The 19,830-nt window shown below is 40.5% G+C and overlaps 1 protein-coding gene across 1 annotated transcript; it reads right to left on the reverse strand.

Moving 5' to 3' along the window:
* Window positions 1-248: 248 nt before the first annotated feature.
* Lnp1 (leukemia NUP98 fusion partner 1) lies at window positions 249-18,646 on the reverse strand. The gene is made up of 3 exons (XM_055594730.1): window positions 18,378-18,646; window positions 3,602-3,832; window positions 249-632 (listed from the first exon to the last, which is right to left on the reverse strand). The coding sequence occupies exons 1-3, from the start codon at window positions 18,531-18,533 to the stop codon at window positions 483-485; spliced, it is 537 nt and encodes a 178-aa protein (XP_055450705.1). The 5' UTR covers window positions 18,534-18,646; the 3' UTR covers window positions 249-482.
* Between the last annotated feature and the right edge of the window lie 1,184 nt (window positions 18,647-19,830).

Here is a 19,830-nt window from a genome sequence, read left to right on the forward strand (position 1 = left end):
AAGGTCTCACTTCTGTGTCGTAAGGATTGCCTTAGGTAATATGGTAAAACATTAAGGGTATTTTTCACTTGTTAAACACTAAGTTTCATTAAGTAATAGCTATTGCATGAGCTTAATTACCAAGAATGAGGAAGTAAATTTAAAGACAGCAATGACTTTTGTTTAGGATGATCTAGGTTGATATGGAAAAGGCGTTGGTGATACAACTACATTTTGCAATTTCAGAAATTCTTTTATTCTATTCAAATGCCTTTATTTTTTCTTACCATGAAAGGACATAAAAAGCAGATTGCACACTCAAGTAAGATGCCAGAGGCATCTGAACTGTAGCACAAATCATCGTGACAAGCAGCCACTCCAGCTGCCCACTATCAGTCTCAACATCTGCAGACACCCTCCCCAGCTGCCATTCTGCAGGAAGAACTGAGTCTCAGAACAACCAGTGACATCTGTCACAGCAATGCTGATGTCAAAACAAAGCGTTATTCAGGCCCCTTTTCAAGCAGGGGAGCCATGGGGGCATCTCCATGTGCTTCCTTCATTGAGCTCCTTCTGTCTTCCAGTCTCTTGTAGGATCTCATGTCAGTCTCTGGACAATGTCTTTCGTTTCTCTCCTTCTTCCCTTTGGGTCCCTAAAAGAGCATCAGAAAATGGTTAAAAAAAAAAAAATCACCAGCAGCTGGCTGTGTTCCACATTTGTCCCAACAGCTAGACAGAAAGCTCTGATTTGGTAGCAGATGTCCATGTCTTACTTTCTAGCATGTAAATGAGCATCAACCCAATTTAATATATCAACAAAGATTTTAGTCATAAAGAAAAGAGTTTTTACTACATTTTAATGTAAGAGCTGTCTGAACAATGCAGTGTTTAGGAAGGACATACAGCCAAATCATCATTCTCCCATAAACTGGCTGGGAGGAAAGTGGTGGGACCATTTTCAGTACTTCACTGATTTATTGAACATATGCTGTAGTTCTAGGATCAGACAATACAGCATTAAATAGATCTACCTTCTAGACACTCCACCTACATGGAGTGAAAGAAAGCATCAGTACCTAAAACTAAACAGAAATGAATAATAATAATTTTAAAAAGGGCTGATAGTACAATGATAACTCCAATAGGGTTATATGACAGGGAACTTGGGGAGAGGATTCTTCAATTTTGATGTTTGTAGTGCCTTTTAGAGTACTTTTGGAGCAAAAACAATGACATTGATAGCTGCCACATCTATGCATATTGATGTATTTATATAATGATCTGTTAAACCCTTCTCCCCTTATTTGAACTAGAAAATTAAAAAGAGTTGAGTGCCTGTGGAACATATGCTATGATGAGTGGTGGTCATGTGACTGCCTCAGCCCTACTAGTGCAAAGTTATGGAAGTGTCTGTTTCAAGTGGTGTCATCTTAGATACTCTACAGCATAAACAAATAAATTTGCTGTATTTCTAGCCAACATGGTTCCTTCATTAAGGTCAGAAAGAAAGATGAAAATGAAGCTGAGATTAAAAAGAGAGAGAGAGAGAGAGAAAAAAACTGAACGTTAGTCCAGCTCTGGGAACGTTCTGACAAATGTGTTTCATTAGCTCAATCACTTATATTCATGTAATCAAAATTTATATTTAGCAGTCAAGAATGTCTCTAGTACTTAGTAGAGCAATATAAAAAAGGAAAATTACAGTAATGATTTTCTCCAGATTAGCTTTTCTCCTACTGAAATTAGATTATCTGAAAAACACTCATCAATAATGAACTCACAGAGACTAACATCAAGCCCAGGATCAAGCCAGCCAATGGATGGAGGAGGGATTCTTAAGGCCCCACCTCAAGGTGATGAGCTATTGACAACTGATGGTTGCTAGAGAAGGAAGACTCAGTTTTCTTCAGGGATATGGTCCCGGAAGGGATTGTTGCTGCAGAAGATGCGCGCGCATACACACACAGAGGCAAGCAGCACTAAAAAGACTCACAAACAAACAAACAAACAGCTGGAGAGAAAGAGAACTCGAAAAATGAGAGGAAAAAGTGGTTGGGGATAGAGAATGTCTTGTAAGTGAGAGGGTAGATTTGAACAAAATATATTCTATGCATGTATGAAATTCTCAACCAATAAAAATTCTTTAAAAATAAACCAAAAGCATAATAAGACTAATACTGGCTGATGATAATACAGCTTTATTGATATGTCATAATCATTGAGCATATCCTTTACTTGAATGGATTTTAGGGTGTTTGTATAATATATCAATAAATAGGTTGGAAAAACTAGATGAATGATATTTTTCCTTTTGTTTGAAAATCAAAATAGTTCAATTGAGTTTTAATATCAAAATAGAAACATTTAGCCAGGCATGTTGACATATGCCTGAAATTCCCGCACTAAGGAGGCTGAGGTAGGAGAATCAAGTGTTTGAGCCCAGTATGAGCTTTGTAACAAACTCCAGGATATCTGGACCTTCACTGCAAGACTCTATTTCAAAAAGGAAAGGAGAAAAGAGTAGGACAAACAGAAGGATGAGAAGGGGAGGGGAGAGGTGGGGAGAGAAGAGGAGGGAGGAGAGGAGAGCAGAGGAGATGATAGGAGAAGATAGAAGGAGAGAGGAGGGGAGGGGAGGGGAGAGAAGAAAAAGGGAGGGGAGGAAAGGAGAGGGAAAGGAGAAAGGAGAAAGGGGAGGGAAGGGAAAGGGAAAAGGGGAAAGGCAAGGCAAGGCAAGGCAAGGCAAGGCAAGGAAGAGAGGAACTCATTATAATCTAACATTGCTGGTAACGAGCAGGCCACAGATGCAGGTTTTGGCTCTTTTCATGCTCAGGTTTATAAAAATATTACATCCACAAGTTACTAAAATGTTGTCTTTAAACAGGAGATACCACAGTTGATCTTCCCTAACCCTGAGCTCTTTGCCTGTGAATTCAACCAACAAATTAGCAAAAATACTCAGGAAGAATTTTTCGTACTGAAAATATACAGCTTTTCTTTGTATTCCCTAAACAATATGTTGCAATAACTACCTCCATAGCTTGTACATTGTGTTAGGCATTAAAAGTGACCTAGAGATAGACTACATGGAAATGTGTTCATGTTTTCAGGAAAGACTTGAGAATACTCCAATTTTAGTATCCTGGCATCTTTGCAAGAACCAATGGTTTAGAATCTTTCTCCCTCCCTTCGTCTCTCTGCCTCCCTCCTTCTCTCCCTCCCTCCCTTCCTCTTCCTTTGAGTGTGCAAATGTATAAATTTACTGATAAATTGCACCATTTAATATATATGTTTTAAAATTTATTGACAAGTAAATAATTTGATGTAGCTATGTTAACACTAGTATGTGGCTTACATAGCAGGAAAATATTTTACAAAAAACATGCCTTGTAAAATTTTAATTTTGCATTGGTGCTTTACAATATACTCTATTTAGGGCTGATATGAAAATAGATATTTACTATTAAGTTATCATAAAAATACTGAGTGGTGTTTTTCAAGGCGCTTATCATAAGCTATGAATGAAGAAGTTAAACTTGGCACCCTAAAATCTGAAGAAAATGAGAGCTTTGGGCTTCCTGCCCCATGGCTTAAACAATGACCCGTTCTGTCTGCCACATACCGCAGAGGGAGAGTGCTTGGTTCGAAGGCACAGGTGTTGCTCAAAGGATTCTGAAAATTCCTGCATTTTGGAATGAGCGCCTCTTCGTGGTTCCATTGGCTCCTTGAATGGCCCATCCGCTGAGCATTTTCTGTGATACCGCATGGGAAGGTGGCCTTGGGATCCCTGGTCTTCATGTGAATGCCTTCTAGGGTGGCAGTCAGGTGATGTCACGCTGGGAAACGCAGGAAACTAGGAATATAGAATTTTTTAAATCTTAACTCATAAAGGGTACGTATACTAACACAGAGACAGGATACATATAAAATAACAAGTAAAGAAATCATATGTTTTAGGAGCAGTTTATCTATCGTCTTTGTAAGAGCTTCCTCCTCCTTTGAGGCAGCAGAGTATTCCAGTCTACTGTCATTGCTTGCTACTCTCCCTGGAGGACAGTGAAGGCCTCCAAGCCTTGAGTAAAATTGCCAGAATAAATTTCAAAAAATTTAGTGGCATACATATGTTTCAGAAATAATGAAAAGATTGATATGTATGGACTCTCTTATAGAAAAATAATGGAGAAATTATGAGGAACAATTAATTTAACCTATATTAAAAATTACTAATATGAATCAAAAGTGTTTCTATGTAACTATCCCTAGGCATAGGCCTGGAAGCTTCTAACCTCCATACAATCTAATCTTCTGCAAGCCCGGACCTTAAAAGCTTCAGCTTCCAGCCTGAAGGTTAACTTCTGCTAACCGAGGCCTAGAATGTTTTCATCATCTGAGACTTACTGCTGAATAAGCTCACCCTTTCTAGTTCTTTCTGGACTCTGGCTGGCTGGTTCAACTCAGCTGTTCTGGATCAAAACTCCTCTCCAAGCTGACTGATTCAATCTGGCTTTTCTCTACTTCTCACTGCATTGCTCTCCTTGGAAAAACTGCCTCTAAACTCCAGGAACTGAACTGCACAAACTCAACTACATTCAACTAAACAGCACCAAACAATACTGTACTCCCAAACTGTTTCCACCAACTCCCTGCTTTCTCTCTATGATATTCACTTCTCTCTCCTGTCTGTTCTCCTGAGAGTTGGGCATATCCTATCTCTGAGTCATTCTGTCAAATCATTCTCTGATTCATCACTTTGTCTGCCCCTCAATTAGATGTCATTGTTTGGGATTAAAGGTGTGTACTTAGGGTACACACTAAGGGTATGTTTGTATTCTAGCTGTATCACACAGACCTAAGTCTTTGGATGTGACCCCTTGCCATATTACTGAATTAAATTTCCTCTACATGGGAAAAATGAGACAGCTGAATTTCCCATCCAAGCAGGCTAGTTTTAGTAGGCATGCTGATGAAGTAAGCCCTGATTTGATCCTTATGCAAAGAGAGAGACCTGAAGTATCTTCACATTAACCAAAAAGCCATTTTCCTACTGTTTTGTCACCCTATCCCACCTCTTAAGAAAAAGAACTTGGAAATGATCTAGTTCCCACCCCCCTTTATTTCTCCTGTTTTCATTCTCTCTGTGAATTTAAAACCAATCTCAGCCCATCAGAACACGTGTTACGCTATGTAGAATACAGATACGAGCACAGTGATGAATCCACTAGCAATCTCTTCCCAATAAATGCATCAACTTGAATAATATTCATGCACCAAGTCTCAGGAGATAAGGGAGCCAGGAAAGAGTACTGTAGTGTGTGGTTTCAGAATGTAAGAGGGGATGACACATTGAAGAAGACAAGAAGAGTTCTCTTGTTGCCCAGGTCTAAGCAATGCACAGCCTGTGGACGGGAGAAGAAGGAACTAAGTCAGGGCCTTAGGCTACAAACCCAGTATCAGACCCACTACAGTGAAATCCACTGCTGGGAGCCCAACAGCCCCTGAGTCCTGGACAATCCCTGACCCAGGACAGTGCCCACAGATTAAAGTTCTAGAACCATGTTGGACAGGCAGCCAAGGCAGCACTACCCCTCCCTTACCCTTGAGCAGCAGAGGGAGAAAACTGAACATTGTGGAGGACATAAAAGTTGCCGTACGGCTTTGTATTATACTTCAGGGCCAGGGCTTGGTACAGTGATGCACCAGACAAAAAAACGAGGTTCTAGACTTAAGCCCAACCGTACAAACTAGGCCTCTAGGCATCCCCTCGCAGCTGGGAAGGTCTATACACAGACAGGTCAGATGTATGATTCAGCTTATGTCCTTACCAGGCATGGGATAGGCATGTATCCGAGACTTCGGATCTTTGTAGAAACCAGGCTAAGATACCAAGTTCAGCATCAGTCTAGAAAGCCAAGGGACCCTATAGACAAAACTACCTACAACTTCAGACAGCACAACAGGGAGTAAGAGGTGTGACTTTGCCAGGGGTATGGATGGTGTGAAAACAGGACTGCCTTACAACTCAGTGACACACCTGTGACCCCCGTAATGAGGCCAATGCCACAGTCAGAACCTCTTCAACAGTCCCAATGCCAGAGAAAGAGCTGTCAGCCAGCTGTCTCTATCTGTGGCTGGTTACAACAGTTTGGAGCCACGAGTCTACCTCAGCAAATGGCAGTATCTAGCAGTGCGGCCCTTAGTCTTGCATGGGTGCTGCTTAACCCAATAGGTGTTAAGCTTGTACTGAGGGTGTGAGCTAACATTTTAGTACCGGCCATCGCACAGTTGCTCACTCCAGTTCTTCCAAAAGTCCAAACAGCATAATACAGAGAGAACACTTTCCACTTAGTGAATGTAAAGGGAGGCAAGAGCCAAGCTGTGGCATGAGAGCCTGAAGCTGGTCCTTCCACAGTAAGTTTTCCAGGAACTGGGCAGATTTCCACAGTGTTACTCCAGGGCCAGGGACTATGGACAAACAAACCCTCTGTATCTACCTCAGGCAAGGGAGAGGCTGTGGGAACAGAACACCTTTTTAAAAGTGCCACTTGAGTCATGCCATACAGCATACCAATTTAGGGTTTGGAACAAAACCGAACTTGGATTTCCCTCTAGTGTTGAAATATAATAACACACCAACAGCAAGGCTTTAAACAATTTACTGGAGCTATCTTGTGATAAAATAGCAGAAGTAACTCTAGGTTAGGAAAACAAGTAGACACAAATAAAACTAGATTATATAAGTACAAATAACCCTTTAGTGCACATACAGTATTACACATCAGTAGGAGCTGCCAGAAGAAATCCAAGATGGCACCCAGCATTCAACAAATGGTGCCAGAAATTGACTACATTAGACTATGCAGTAACTCTTAGTGGAAACCTCAAAGCAGCTGCTTCAGGAAACGCAATGAGCTTCAAGAAAACACAGAGAAACAAATTAAATACTCTAAGAGAGAAATTTCACAGAAACATGGAAGCGGTTTTTAAAAAGGGACTGGACTCTGCATGAGCCAGGAATCAAACCCAGGCCTCCTGTGTGGCAGGAGAGAATTCTACCACTGAACCATCCATGCTGTATGCTGTAGCAGTTTTAAAAACAAAACTAAAATATTTAGGGTAAATAATACATTAAGCAAAACTTAAAACACAATGAAAGGCATCAAGAGCAGAAGAGATCCAATAGAATAAATGTAGGAAAAACAGGCTACTTGGAAGTGTGGAGAAGTTAAAAAGAAGGAAGAAAAAAGAGATTGTGGTATCCGACGGGTACCATAAACAGAGAAAATATTCAGCTCACCGGGTCTCTGGGAAAAACTCGTGAATATCAAAGGGAAAGCTTATCAGAGTTATAGGAGAAAACTCCCCAGACATAGAGATGAAATCAGCACCCTGGTCAAAAGTCATAGTCAGACTCCACTCAATCAAATACACTGTAACTTAGAGTCAGTTCCCCCAAACACACCACAGAGTTAAAACAAAATTTCCAAAGGTTAGAGAGCTATAACAGAAGACTGTAAACTCAGAACAAGAGACAAATAGCACATAGGCGTATTCAACACACCTTATTTCCTGACAGAAAAGTTAGATGAGGGGAAGAGTGGCATGGCGTTTTCACAGTACTAAGGAAAAATCAAACCCTCCCACCAAAAATACTGGGCCGAGCACAGCACTTCTTTGGAAATGACTGAGAGATAGAGGCAATCCTGGATGAATGAAACCCAGGTCCATTCATTTTCCTGAATATCTCCTAAAAATTGTGAAGAATGAGTTCCCTAAACTGAAAAAGACACAAATGAGCAAGAAAGAAAAAAAAAACAAAAAACAAAAAAACGACCACAACAAAAAACACTAGATGCTAAGATTCACAGTTCAGACCAGTTGAGCATGCTCTAATACTCTAAACATGGTGTAAAACCCATCAGCATGTTTGGTGGGACAAAGAACTAACATAATAAGAAGTACATCAATAAGCTGAAAGGGAGATTGCATACAGAGATGTGAAAGGGGCATCACAGGTGAAACTATACATAAACAGAGTGAGTATGCAGAGGTCCTGCTTTAGAACATATTTCTATACTTGTTTCTTATCCTTTTCAAAGATGGCAATTGCTATCATTTCATATAACTAATAAATTTTGCTTTATGAATTGAATTGCTGCTGAATTCTAGAGCAGAAAATGAAGTCAAAATCTTCACGTTCCTATAATTTTGTTCTTAAATAGGTCCCATCATAATGGGTCCCAAGTGTCCTTCAGTGTCCCCACACTCAGTGGGTGACAGTACCTTTCACTTGGTTTCAGGACACGGAGAGATTGCCCTCAGTACCCAGATGTGCAGTCAGCAGATTCCCTTTCTCAAGTGTGTCTCAAGAGCAATCATTTCTTAGTCATCATTATCATCTGTTGTTAGCTTAAGGCATTGGTCACCCACTGCAGACTCCTTCCACGGTTTGTTTTCCTTTTCCTAAAGCAAATAAGATAGCTAGAACAACAACAAACTCAAATCTGTCATCGTTTCATTTCGCACCATCTCCGCTGAGTGACCTGGCCTTGATGGTCTTTGGTGAGTGCTCCAGCTCTCCTTGCATGCCCAGGATAGTACCATGGAGGGAGTCCTCCCTACAGTGCTCTCATCTACCATCATCACTCATTACTTCCCTAAAGGCTGTGAAAATCACTGATAAAAGCAGGGTATGATGGCTCACACCTTTAATCCCAGCACTTGGGAGGCACAGCATGTGGATGTCTGTGAATTCCAGGCCAGCCAAGAGTTGCATATTGAGGCCCCTTCCTCAGTGAAACAAAGAGGTCAACAAGGATGCCCTCTATCATGCCAAACCCTGACAAAATTCAGCAAGCAAAGCAGGAGAGAGATGCATTCATCCTCTGCCTACCTGACAGATTGTCTCAGGACTTTTCTTCACAAAACAACCAAAGGTACAAAAACCACCAGAAAGTCCCATGTATAAAGGATGGGACTTTCACACTTCTTACACAAATCCATATTTGTGTAGAGTTTACACTTCTTCACAATTGTAACAACTCTGACAAGATGCTTTCCAACAATGGCACTTCCACCAAGTAGATGGTGACACCTCCTTTGTGTCTTCAAAAATAAAGACCTTTGTACATAACCAGGCCATGCAAATTTCTCCATTTTTGTCAATAAAAGCTTTAGTGATTCTTTCCCTCATCACTTGTACCTGAGACTTGCCAGAGTGAGGATCCCACACTGTAATTAGTTTATTCATTGCTGACTGTAGAATTTCTTTATTATTATTGTTTATTATTATTAGTTACATTTTATTAACTCTGTATCCCAGCTGTATCCCGCTCCCTTATTCCCTCCCAATCCCACTCTCCCACCCTCAGCTTCTCCCTACCTCTTTGCAAGTCCACTGATTGGGGAGGACCTCTTCCCCTTTCATCTGGCCCTGTTTTATCAGGTATCTTCAGGACTGGCTGCAAAGTCCTCCTCTGTGGCCTAGCAGGACTCCTCCTCCCTTGGGGGGTGGGGAGGTCAAAAAGCCTGCCATTGAGTTCCTCTGACTGTAAAATTTCATTGTGCTGTTGTCTGTTTTTCACCCATTGTTTCAATTTTGACCTGGGTAATCATTTTCACTCTCTGAAGAAACATAAAGCCTTTTTAGCCACGATGATAGCATCAAGTCTCGAGCAGATGCTGTCCTAGGTTCCTTCCCTCCCTTTTGTGATGCTACACAACTCTAACCAGTGATCTGGCTAACAGCGCTCAGTGTATCTCTTCTCCATTAGGCTGTTTGCTTTATCACATCAAGGGCTATGGTGTAGTACCTGGCCCCTTGACTTGTTCATATCATGATTAAGATGTATACTGAATGAATGGATGCATAAAGAAATGAGAGAGCCAGAGTACCAGGAGTTTGCTGTAGGACTGTGTCTCCTAAGAAAGTCAGAAGCTATACATATAAAGTCTTACCAGTATAGCTGCCTAAATATGAGAAAACAAGAGCAACACTAATAGACATGCAAATGTGGACAGGGGAAAGACCCTACACAAGAATTACAGGCAATTAAAGAATGCTGAGAACACAGGAAAAAAAATGGTAAAATGGTCTCTTTTAAGGATGAGCACATCAATTCGTTATCCACTACCAAATGTCTAAAATAGACATAAAAGTAACATTAAAAAAACTGAGAAAATTGGAAAGTTGTACCTATATATTTAGGAATATATATAAATACCTATACATAAGTACAACTTGCCAATTTTATATATATGCTACTTTTATATATTATATAATATGTATATTGTATTATATTACATATGTTTATATAATGTGTATCAGCAATTAATGACAAAAAGGTAATGAATTTGAAGAGAACAAGAAAGGGTATATAAGAGGATTTATAGGGAGGAAAGGGAAGAGGTAAATGATATAATTATATTATAATCTCAAAAATAAAAGTGATATTTTAAAATAAAAAAAATGAAATATCTAATGACAGAAATTTTATGGTATTCAACAAGATTGTATAAAATGGTCAAAGACAGCATAAAAAAACAATTATATCCTTCAGGTTAGTCTTAAAAAAATATTTAAACAATACCAACACTGGTAAGAACACAGGAACCAGAATCTTGTAGATAGGATTATGAATGTGTAGAGCATTCCTTGAAAACCTTGGAATCTAGTGTCAAGAAACTTGAAATATGCCCTGCTTAGACCTAGCCATTGGGCATTGTTACAGTGTGAGTTGTGTTGTTACAAAGCTCATCTCCTAAAGCTCCCAGGAGCTCAGAATGTGACTGTATTTAATAATAGGGCCTTTACAGAAGCAATTCCCTTAATGAGGCCTTTAGAATGATCCTGAAGGGACTCTAGACAACCCGAGTGTGGCAAATATGACTCTGGCAGACCTTGCCCTTTCCTGCATTTCCTCTGCTTTTAAAAAAAACCCAACAAACAAACAAAACAAACAAATAAACAAACAAAAAAACATTAAATCACATTCCTAAAGCTAGCCCCCAAGGTCCATTCTTTTATTTGGCCATTTCCTTCTCCTAGAGCGGACTGTCAATGCCCATCTATCAAAGTATTGAAATCCAACAATCAAAACTCCCCTTTTGGCCTCCTGATTTAACATGCCTAATCAAAATTACCTAACTCAACCTCATATGGAGTTTCACAGTTTTCCTTTATAGACTTCCATTTGTCTGTGGGCCATATTTGTCTCCTCTGTATCTAGAGACAGTCCTTTGCTGTCCCTCAGGACAAACATCTCTTCCCCATATCCCTTCTTCTTTTCCCCCTTTTCTCTCCTGTCTTATCTCCTGTCTTTGTCTCTTATTCCTTGCCCTTTGTTTTTCTGAGGACAAATAAATCTCCTTTGTGCTGAGAACTTGGTCTTGGGGTATCTAGAGCCAACTCTGAGATCCCTACAGATCTGATTTCACTGGTATCTTTGAAGAGGAAGAAGTTTGCGTGCACAGAAAAATATCAGGAACTTGCTCACCATAGAGAAACTTTATAAAGACCCAATAAAGATGCACCACTGAGATCAAATCAGAGACTTCCTAGGCTCCAGCACCCCAAGGAAATGAATTTCTGCTGTCTAAGCCACCCAGTTTGCACAATTAACAAGCAACTCACCTATCTGGAATCTTATTCTCTGTGGTGGTTTGAATAGGTATGACCTCCATGGACTCATGTGTTTGAACGCTTGGCCCATAGTTAGTACCAATATTAGGAGGTGTGGCCTTGTTGAAGGAAATGTGTCACTGAGGAGGCAGGCTTTGAGGTCTCCTCTGCTTAAGCTACCGCGAGTATGACACACAGTACCCTTCTGCTGTCTTTGGATCAATGTAGAACTCTCAGCCCCTTCTCCAGCAACATGCCACAATGCTAGCATGCCACAATGTTTCCTGCCAAGATGATAGGAACTAAACCTCTGAAACTGCAAGCCAGCCCCAACGAAATGTTTTCTTTTATAGGAGTTGGCATGGTCTTGGTGTCTCTTCACAGCAATGGAAACCCTTGCTAAAGCACTCTCAATCAGAAACACACACACACAAACACACACAACCAACCAAACAAACAAAAAACCCAGAATTTTAAAGCTGCTGAAATCCCTGAGGTAACTCTGTTAGTCTGTTTGCTGTGGGTCAGACATGGTACTTGGTGCTGTAGAACAGGTGGAGCACAGGTAGGTTCAGTATTAGCCTCTTCCATCAGGGTGTGCCTAAGAGACAGATTGTACAAGCAGGGCACATGACTCCCTTCTATCTGAATGCCATAAAATTTGACTTCGCAATATAGCATCATCTTCAGAGTTTATGCTTGGGAATCTCATGATCAAGTTACCAAAACAAAAAAGTGGAAAATAAATGTCTCAACGTTTTAAGCAAATTTACAATTTTTGTATTGGATGGCATTCATGATTGTACTCAGCTGCATTTTCAGGCCAGAACATTCAGGCGAAAAGAACAAGATACAAATACAGCTACATGGAGCAAGAATAAGATCAACTGTTTGTATTTACACTGTGCTGGGAACCTGGATGGGGGGAGTTAGGAAGACTTCTGCAAATGTGTGATGACTGAATTATCTGAAGAAGCTGAGTGGGGAGCACAGACCTGAGGATGAGCCCCACACTTGGGTAAAGGCTCGCTGGCAGGCTAGGGAGTAAAGAGGCACTAAGAAGGGAAAGAAGACTGGGGTGAAGGTATAATGGGATTCCAGCAGGGTCATGGTGCTGGTTGGCAGTGGTAATGCAGCCTAAACCGCCTAACGTTTGCTGGGTGATGTGGGGCTATTTTCTTTCTTATTTTAGTATTCTAGCAGTTTTCTCCAGCAATGTTTTATGATCTCTAATAACAGTAAGTATTTATTTGGTACCTGGTGCTGTATTGAGCATTTGTGTACATTACTCAGTGAAACATCTGTGAGGGATGAACTATGACCACCAGTCCCATTTATGGGACTCCGAGCAAAGACATCAAGGACCTTGTTTAGAGCCATGCTGCCCGTGGAAGCAGAGAGCAGCACCAAGAGCCCCTTCCAAACCTGTCACCCTCTTTCCTGTGCAGCAGCTCCCCCACATAGCATCTCAGAGAGGAAAGGCACTATGCTAAAAGCTGCCCTATAATCTTTCACTCCCTTGAATTACAGAATGGCTATGTATTCAAATTGAATACAAATATGATGTAAAATATGAGAAGTCTTTCACTGCCAATCATAAAATATTGCAGTAGCTCTTCTTTCTATCTTGGACAAATACCTTTGGGGTCCAGTTCTAATTTACCTCTTTAGTGAACAACTACAGGAGAACCACTGCAGAAATGAATATATAACCACCCTTAGGATCATTATAGACAAAGATTAAAACTTGGAAAACTTACTACTTTAATTTTTAAATATGTCAAAAGATAAAATTAAAAAAATAGGATGTGCCTTGAGATTTTCATCTTGGCCATTCTGATGGGTGTAAGGTCAAGGGACAACACATGCTGGAGAGGTTGTGGAGAAAGGGGAACCCTTCTCCACTGCTGGTGGGAATGTAAACTGGTACAACCACTCTGGAAATCAATCTGGCGCTTTCTCAGACAACTAGGAATAGCGCTTCCTCAAGATCCAGCCATACCACTCCTAGGCATATACCCAAAAGAGGCGCAAGTACACAAAAAGGACATTTGCTCAACCATGTTTGTAGCAGCTTTATTTGTAATAGCCAGAAGCTGGAAACAACCCAGATGCCCCTCAACTGAAGAATGGATGCAGAAACTGTGGTACATCTATACAATGGAGTATTACTCAGCAATGAAAAATAAGGAAATCATGAAATTTGCAGGTAAATGGTGGGACCTGGAAAGGATCATCCTGAGTGAGTTGTCCCAGAAGCAAAAAGACACTCACGGTATATACTCACTCATATAAACATACAATATAGAATAAACCCACTAAAATCTGTACATCTAAACAAACTAAGCAAAAGAGAGGACCCTAACTAAAATGTTCAATCCCCATCCTGAAAGGCAAAGAGGATGGACATCAGAAGAAAACGAAAATAGGAAACAACCTCGGAACCTGCTACAGAGGGCCTCTGAAAGCCAGAAGAAAACAGGAAACAACCTTGAAACCTGCTACAGAGGGCCTCTGAAAGCTTCTGCAGTATAGACTGTCAAAGCAGATGCTGAGCCTGATGGCCAACTGATGGGCAGAGTGAATGGAATTCTATGTAAGAAGTGGGAAATAGTAAGAGCTGGAGGGGACAGGAACTCCACAAGCAGAGCAACAGAACAAGATAATTTGAACACAGGGAACTTCCCAGAGACTCATACTCCAACCAAGGACTATTCGTGGAGATGACCTGGAACCCCTGCACAGGTGTAGCCCATGGCAGTTCAGTGTCCAAGTGGGTTACATAGTAATGGGAAGAGGGAATGCCTCTGACATAATCTGATTGGCCTGCTCGTTGATCACTTCCCCCTGAGGGGGGAGCAGCCTTACCAGGCCACAGTAGAGGACAATGCAGCCACTTTTGATGAGAACTGATAGACTAAGATCAGAAAGAAGAGGAGAACCTCCCCTATCAGTGGACTTGGGGAGTGGCATGCATGCAGAAAGGGGAGGAAGGGTGGGATCGGCAGGGGAGGAGGGAGGGGCTTATGGGGGGATACAAAATGAATAAAGTGTAATTAATAAAAAAAATAAAAAATAGGATGTGAAGAAAGAAAGAGAGAGCATGCTGACTGTAGATGGATATAAACATTTTTGTTCCCCTCAAATGACACGGTATTTATTCTGGAGCATGAAGGAAACTTAAGATTCTTCAGGGGTCAGAGCACTCGGTTTCTTCCCCAAGTGATGTTTCAAGTGGTTCAAGCCCCATGTCCTCTCACATGGGGCTCAGAGGATGCAGAACAAGGTTACAAGAATCGTAGTAAGCCGTGAAAATGAATAGAAAACTGAATCCATTATGCTATTAGAAACACATTCATACAATGTACAGAATAAGTGGTTAACAAGGAAAACTGGTTTACTTCTGTTTTGCATGCCTGGGATGATGGAAAGAGAAGGCAGAATGCTTCCTAACAGGCTTCATCTTACCTTCCTCCCTACCTAGGACGATAGGATAAAGCCAGATTCCTCCAAGTCTTTAAACCAGCAATCGCAGATTGAATCTGAACAAAAAGTCATCTTCTCTGAGAAGTACTGATGCCCTCCCCCCATTATACCTTTTTTTTTCTGCCAGTTTATACTTTGTACTAGACTAAAAGTTCTATAAGGGTTTTTGGCCATGTGTGCCTGATTTTACTTTATAATCTCCATGTTTGGCGAAATTACCCACGACAAAATATGTATTTAATAAATATTTTGAATGAATTAATTATCTATTACTGTGTTGTTGCATTATAAGGCAGGTAAAGATGTATTAGAAAGAAGGAGAAATCTCTTCCTTTACTAATAGTGAATCTGTATTATTTAGATTTGGAGCAGGAAAGGGCTTCAATTAGCGCAATGAGAAAGAAAAGATAAGAACGAGAGAATTGCATTCCCTTATTAATCATTTTCATTGATATTAAAACAAAACACAAAACTAAAAACCAATGTTGTCCATCACTTGACAGTGAGGCCCTATTGCTCATGACACCACAATCTTGAGTCATAGAACATGAAGATATCAAGCTGTTCCTTACCTGGAAGCTATATCATTACCAGCTAATTTCCACAGTGCTGGAAAGCATGCTTACCAAAGAAGACAAATAATCATTAATCTTATCCAGGTGTGGAGCCTGTGAGCTGCAATAACTCCTGACCTGGCAAGACATGTCCACGGTTACAATAGTAGAATGAATGTCACAGGGTAAGAGGCCACTTTCTGATTGGATTTAAGACCCAGATCAACATGATGAAACCCATGCCTGGCACCATTATCCGGACAAGAACTTATTGCTAGACTGACCATAGGCCCTAGAAGAGAACCTCACACTATTAGTCACTAAGTCCTATCGTTATATCCCTATACTAACCCACCTCTCAGCCTTCATCAGAGAAGCTTCTCATTTCACTAGGTGGTAATCAACACAGAGACCCACAACTGGCCGAAGTGCAGAAAACAATTGACTTCAGAATGGCAAGCCCTAAATGGAACATACACACCACACCTCCCCATCCAAAAGCTCAGGAGTCCTCGTGACAGGAGAGAGAAATAATATAAGAGGTTATATTAACACCAGCTTGAGGTGGTATATGACCACAAAGAAAGAGTGTCTTCTGGTCACAGTAGGGAAACTGCACATGTGAACACAGCAGTTATGACAACACGCAGAAACCTGTAAAAAGCTCAAGATAAACCCAATCTCAGGATAAAGAGGGGAAGTGGCCATAACGCTCCACCCTTAGTCGAGCACTGGCAATTCTTAGCTGCTGGAGGAGGAAAGGTTAGTTTTCCCTAAAAGTGTAGCCTCTGATAGGCTGACCAAGTTGCAGTGGAAAGCCACACATCCACGCACATGTGAGCAGCACAAGCTACAGCTTGGTCTTGATGGGGGAAAAAGAGACACAAGTGTGGGCAGATCTGGAAGGCGTTATGGAAAGAAAGGAAAATATGATCAAAACATGTTGTGTGAAATTCTCCAAGAACTGATTTAGAAATAAAACTGAAAACAATATTGCTCCAAATTAAGGAAGATTCTAGCCCGTTTTGATAATAAAATGCATATTTGATTCACAAATCTATAGTGTTATTTATTTAAGCAATGGAGAATCAGACTGCTTGCTTTCTATGACTATGTGTCCTCTGATCTGTTCCTACATCCACTTCTCTATCACCCAGATTTTCAATTTTATTCCACATTTTGTCTCTTTAAGTAAATACAAGTGTGTTGATCTGTTAGTTATAAGATGGATTATTTACCTGGAGACTAGCCAGTTTAACTAAGAAAATGTTCAAATTAGAGACAAGCAGAAAATATTCTATATGTTTACCATTGAGGAACACTATTCCTCAATAGTAATAAATCTGTAGTTCCCCAATAATTTAAGGTACGAAAAAAGAATACTGGAAGCTATGCATGAATTTTCTAAACAGAGTAGATTATATGTTTAAAAGTATTTTTAAAAAATACTGTTTATTCGGGAAACTACATTTTGTAAAGTGGGTTTTTCCCTTTATTTTCACATTCCTATGACACTAGAAAGCCACCAAAATGGATAGCAAATCACAAGTTTTCTCTTATTAGCTTTGCCTGGAAGCTTTAAGCTAATTGTACTCCTGGTTCACAGGTTCTGAAAATCTCATCGGGTCTGAAACATTTGATTGTGTTGAGATTAGCTAAGAGCACACCACGCAGGCATGTTTTTTTAAAAACAGGAAAATGGAACCTTGGAGCTGGGTCTCATAGAGAGCATCCAGTCCAACTTCATTTTTCATCCGAAGTAATGGAATGAGGAAGTACCCCCACTCCCTTTGCCTTTGAACATCCACGTGGTGAAGGGCTTAGTTTGAAATATTTATGTCTCAGACACATCTCATCCCTCCAGCTATTGACCCTTGGCATTAAAAATAATTTCCTCAAACACTTTAAAATCCTTGCGTATCTGGGACCCTGGAGCTGACCTTGGCTAGGTTTACCCACAAGCTTTCTTGGTTCTGGGGTTGGCAAAGAAGGGGTTTTGGTAAGCTGCTTCTACTAGCTGGAGTTCAAAGTAAGTGACTTATGAAAATGAAATGCTACTCTTATTGCTCTGTTCCTGTGGAGTAGGTGACGATGTGTGTGGACCCTTCCAGCGCTGCAGCTGAAGAAGGGAATGCGCTGGCATCTGCAGGAGAGCCCTCATCTGGCCCAGGCTGCCCACCCCCACCTGGGTGCTTCCTTCTGGCATTGTGCGCCCTGTCTCTGGCTGTTGGGAAGGTACTGAATGTTGTTCCATCTCCAACCCTAAAAGCAATGGCAACCAAAAGAAAAAGAGTATCATACTTATAAAAGGCAGTGATTTGCTATGTGGAATCTCCAGCTCCTTAAAGGCCATCATATACACGAGCTAATATCACTATTGCAAAAAGACAACTAGAAATCGTACTTTGACCCATAACACTTACACAGAACAACTACTAATTCCTTTCCTTTGGCCCAAATACTATCACTTGGTAGTATGATTTTTGATTTATCAAGAACTATGAAGAGTAGTTCAAAATATCTTAGGTTACTGAAAATGAAGAAACCATTACTTAAAACATTAAAAACCAGACCTCTTAGGGAAAATCCAAACAGATAAAAAGATTTTTATAAGAATGGACAAAGCTTTGGAAATATTAATTTAAGCCAAAGAACTCTTCAAATATTCTCTAAGAAACCCACCCCCACTTCCCCCCCTCCTCCCGGCCACTCCAGCTTTCCCTGACTTTATGATAACTCACTGGGCAGGGCAGAGAAGCCTTCCTGTAGCTTGCTTCTTGTGGTCGGTGGTGGTCCCGGAGTCCTCGCTCATCCTTGTCTTTCCAGTTGTGACCCCAAAAGCTGCTCATCCATTTGGCAAAAGACACATCATCATCATCATCATCTCTGTGCTCCATGGAAATGTGACTCAAAATATTAAAGGCCTGCCCCTGAAACTGGCAGAAATATGACCCAAGATTTGATGAAATCCACCCCGAACACTAAACAAAACTGGTGTTTGAAATGGTCTCTGATAATGGCATCCTTAAAAAAGAAAAATTTACCAAACAACGACTTCATCATCAGGCAGCCTGGAGCAATGTCTATTTATAAACTGTGCAGCCCACACTCCCCTCCCCCTTGTCTCTTTAAATTGAGAGGCTTTTTAATCCTCCTGTTTCCAGGGCTGTGCCTTGCAGCCTAAGGGTAGGCAGCACAGTCCACTGCCTGGTTTTTGCTGAGCCTTTCTGCCAGAGGCATGTGGTGGCATCTCCAGCTGTCAATGGTGATGAAGCGTGACCCTCACAATATGCTTGTCAGCTCCAGGCTGGCTCTGAAATAGGTCCTCATCCAAGAGACAGACAACTGCAGCTCACCACCTTGGCATGTCAGATACAAGGCTAGATGCTTTTCTAATAAATAAAAATGACATTGAAAAAATCTGACTCCAGGTCAAATTGGATACTTTTTAAATCTAAGTATTACCTGTATATGCATAGATATGGGTGGATATACATATAAAATATACAAATCTTCAGTTTACAACTTAATAAAATTGTATGTATGTATACTGCTATGCTACCACTGTAACTGGCTAATTACTGAACATTTTCAGTATTCAAGAAAGTTCCTTCTAACCCCTTCCAATCTATAATACTTTCAAAGGGTTACTACATTTGGCTTCTGTTCATAAAGCTTTCACATATTTATAATCCCCTAGTCTTCCTATTCTTTCTAAAAATGGTACATTTACAGAACTCTTACTGTGCAATATATATAAATACAAATATTTTAGAAATGTAATTTTCATTATAAGAATGCTGTAACTGAGAGCCATACATCACACTTTGTATGTAAAGAAATTGAGCTTCACACTGAACATCATTTGTCCAAATTTGAGCTACTGCTAAGCATCATGGCCAAGTTTAAACCATGAGCCTTTTTATCATCCTGCTGATATTCTAAGAGATTTGAGAAAATGTTGCAATTTCAGAAAAAGGGATTCCTAGTTAGCTGCCACATGGAAGTCCTTCTTGAATCTGAAAAAGAAGATGGGCTTGAAAGATATGCCAATATTCCTAGAGCTTTTTTTTTTTTATGTGATTTTGGGATGGATCTTTCTTTGATTCTTCCTAAGGTAAATGCTCTATAGTCATTACTTGAAAGTGAAATGTTGCCCCCTAGAAGATGAGGTAGGCTCATAAGTCTTAGGAA

This window comes from Psammomys obesus, unplaced genomic scaffold (assembly GCF_907164565.1).
Source record: "Psammomys obesus unplaced genomic scaffold, mPsaObe1.curated_primary_1811, whole genome shotgun sequence".
NCBI classification, from domain to species: domain Eukaryota; kingdom Metazoa; phylum Chordata; class Mammalia; order Rodentia; family Muridae; genus Psammomys; species Psammomys obesus.

Excerpts from the sequence above, each read along its gene's own strand:
- Lnp1 (XM_055594730.1), bottom strand. The coding sequence starts at position 18,533 with ATGGAGCACAGAGATGATGATGATGATGATGTGTCTTTTGCCAAATGG. Across the intron at positions 3,833-18,377 it reads AGGCTTCTCTGCCCTGCCCA|TTTCCTGCGTTTCCCAGCGT; the intron begins GTGAGTTATCAT and ends CTATATTCCTAG. Across the intron at positions 633-3,601 it reads CCAAGCACTCTCCCTCTGCG|GGACCCAAAGGGAAGAAGGA; the intron begins GTATGTGGCAGA and ends ATGCTCTTTTAG.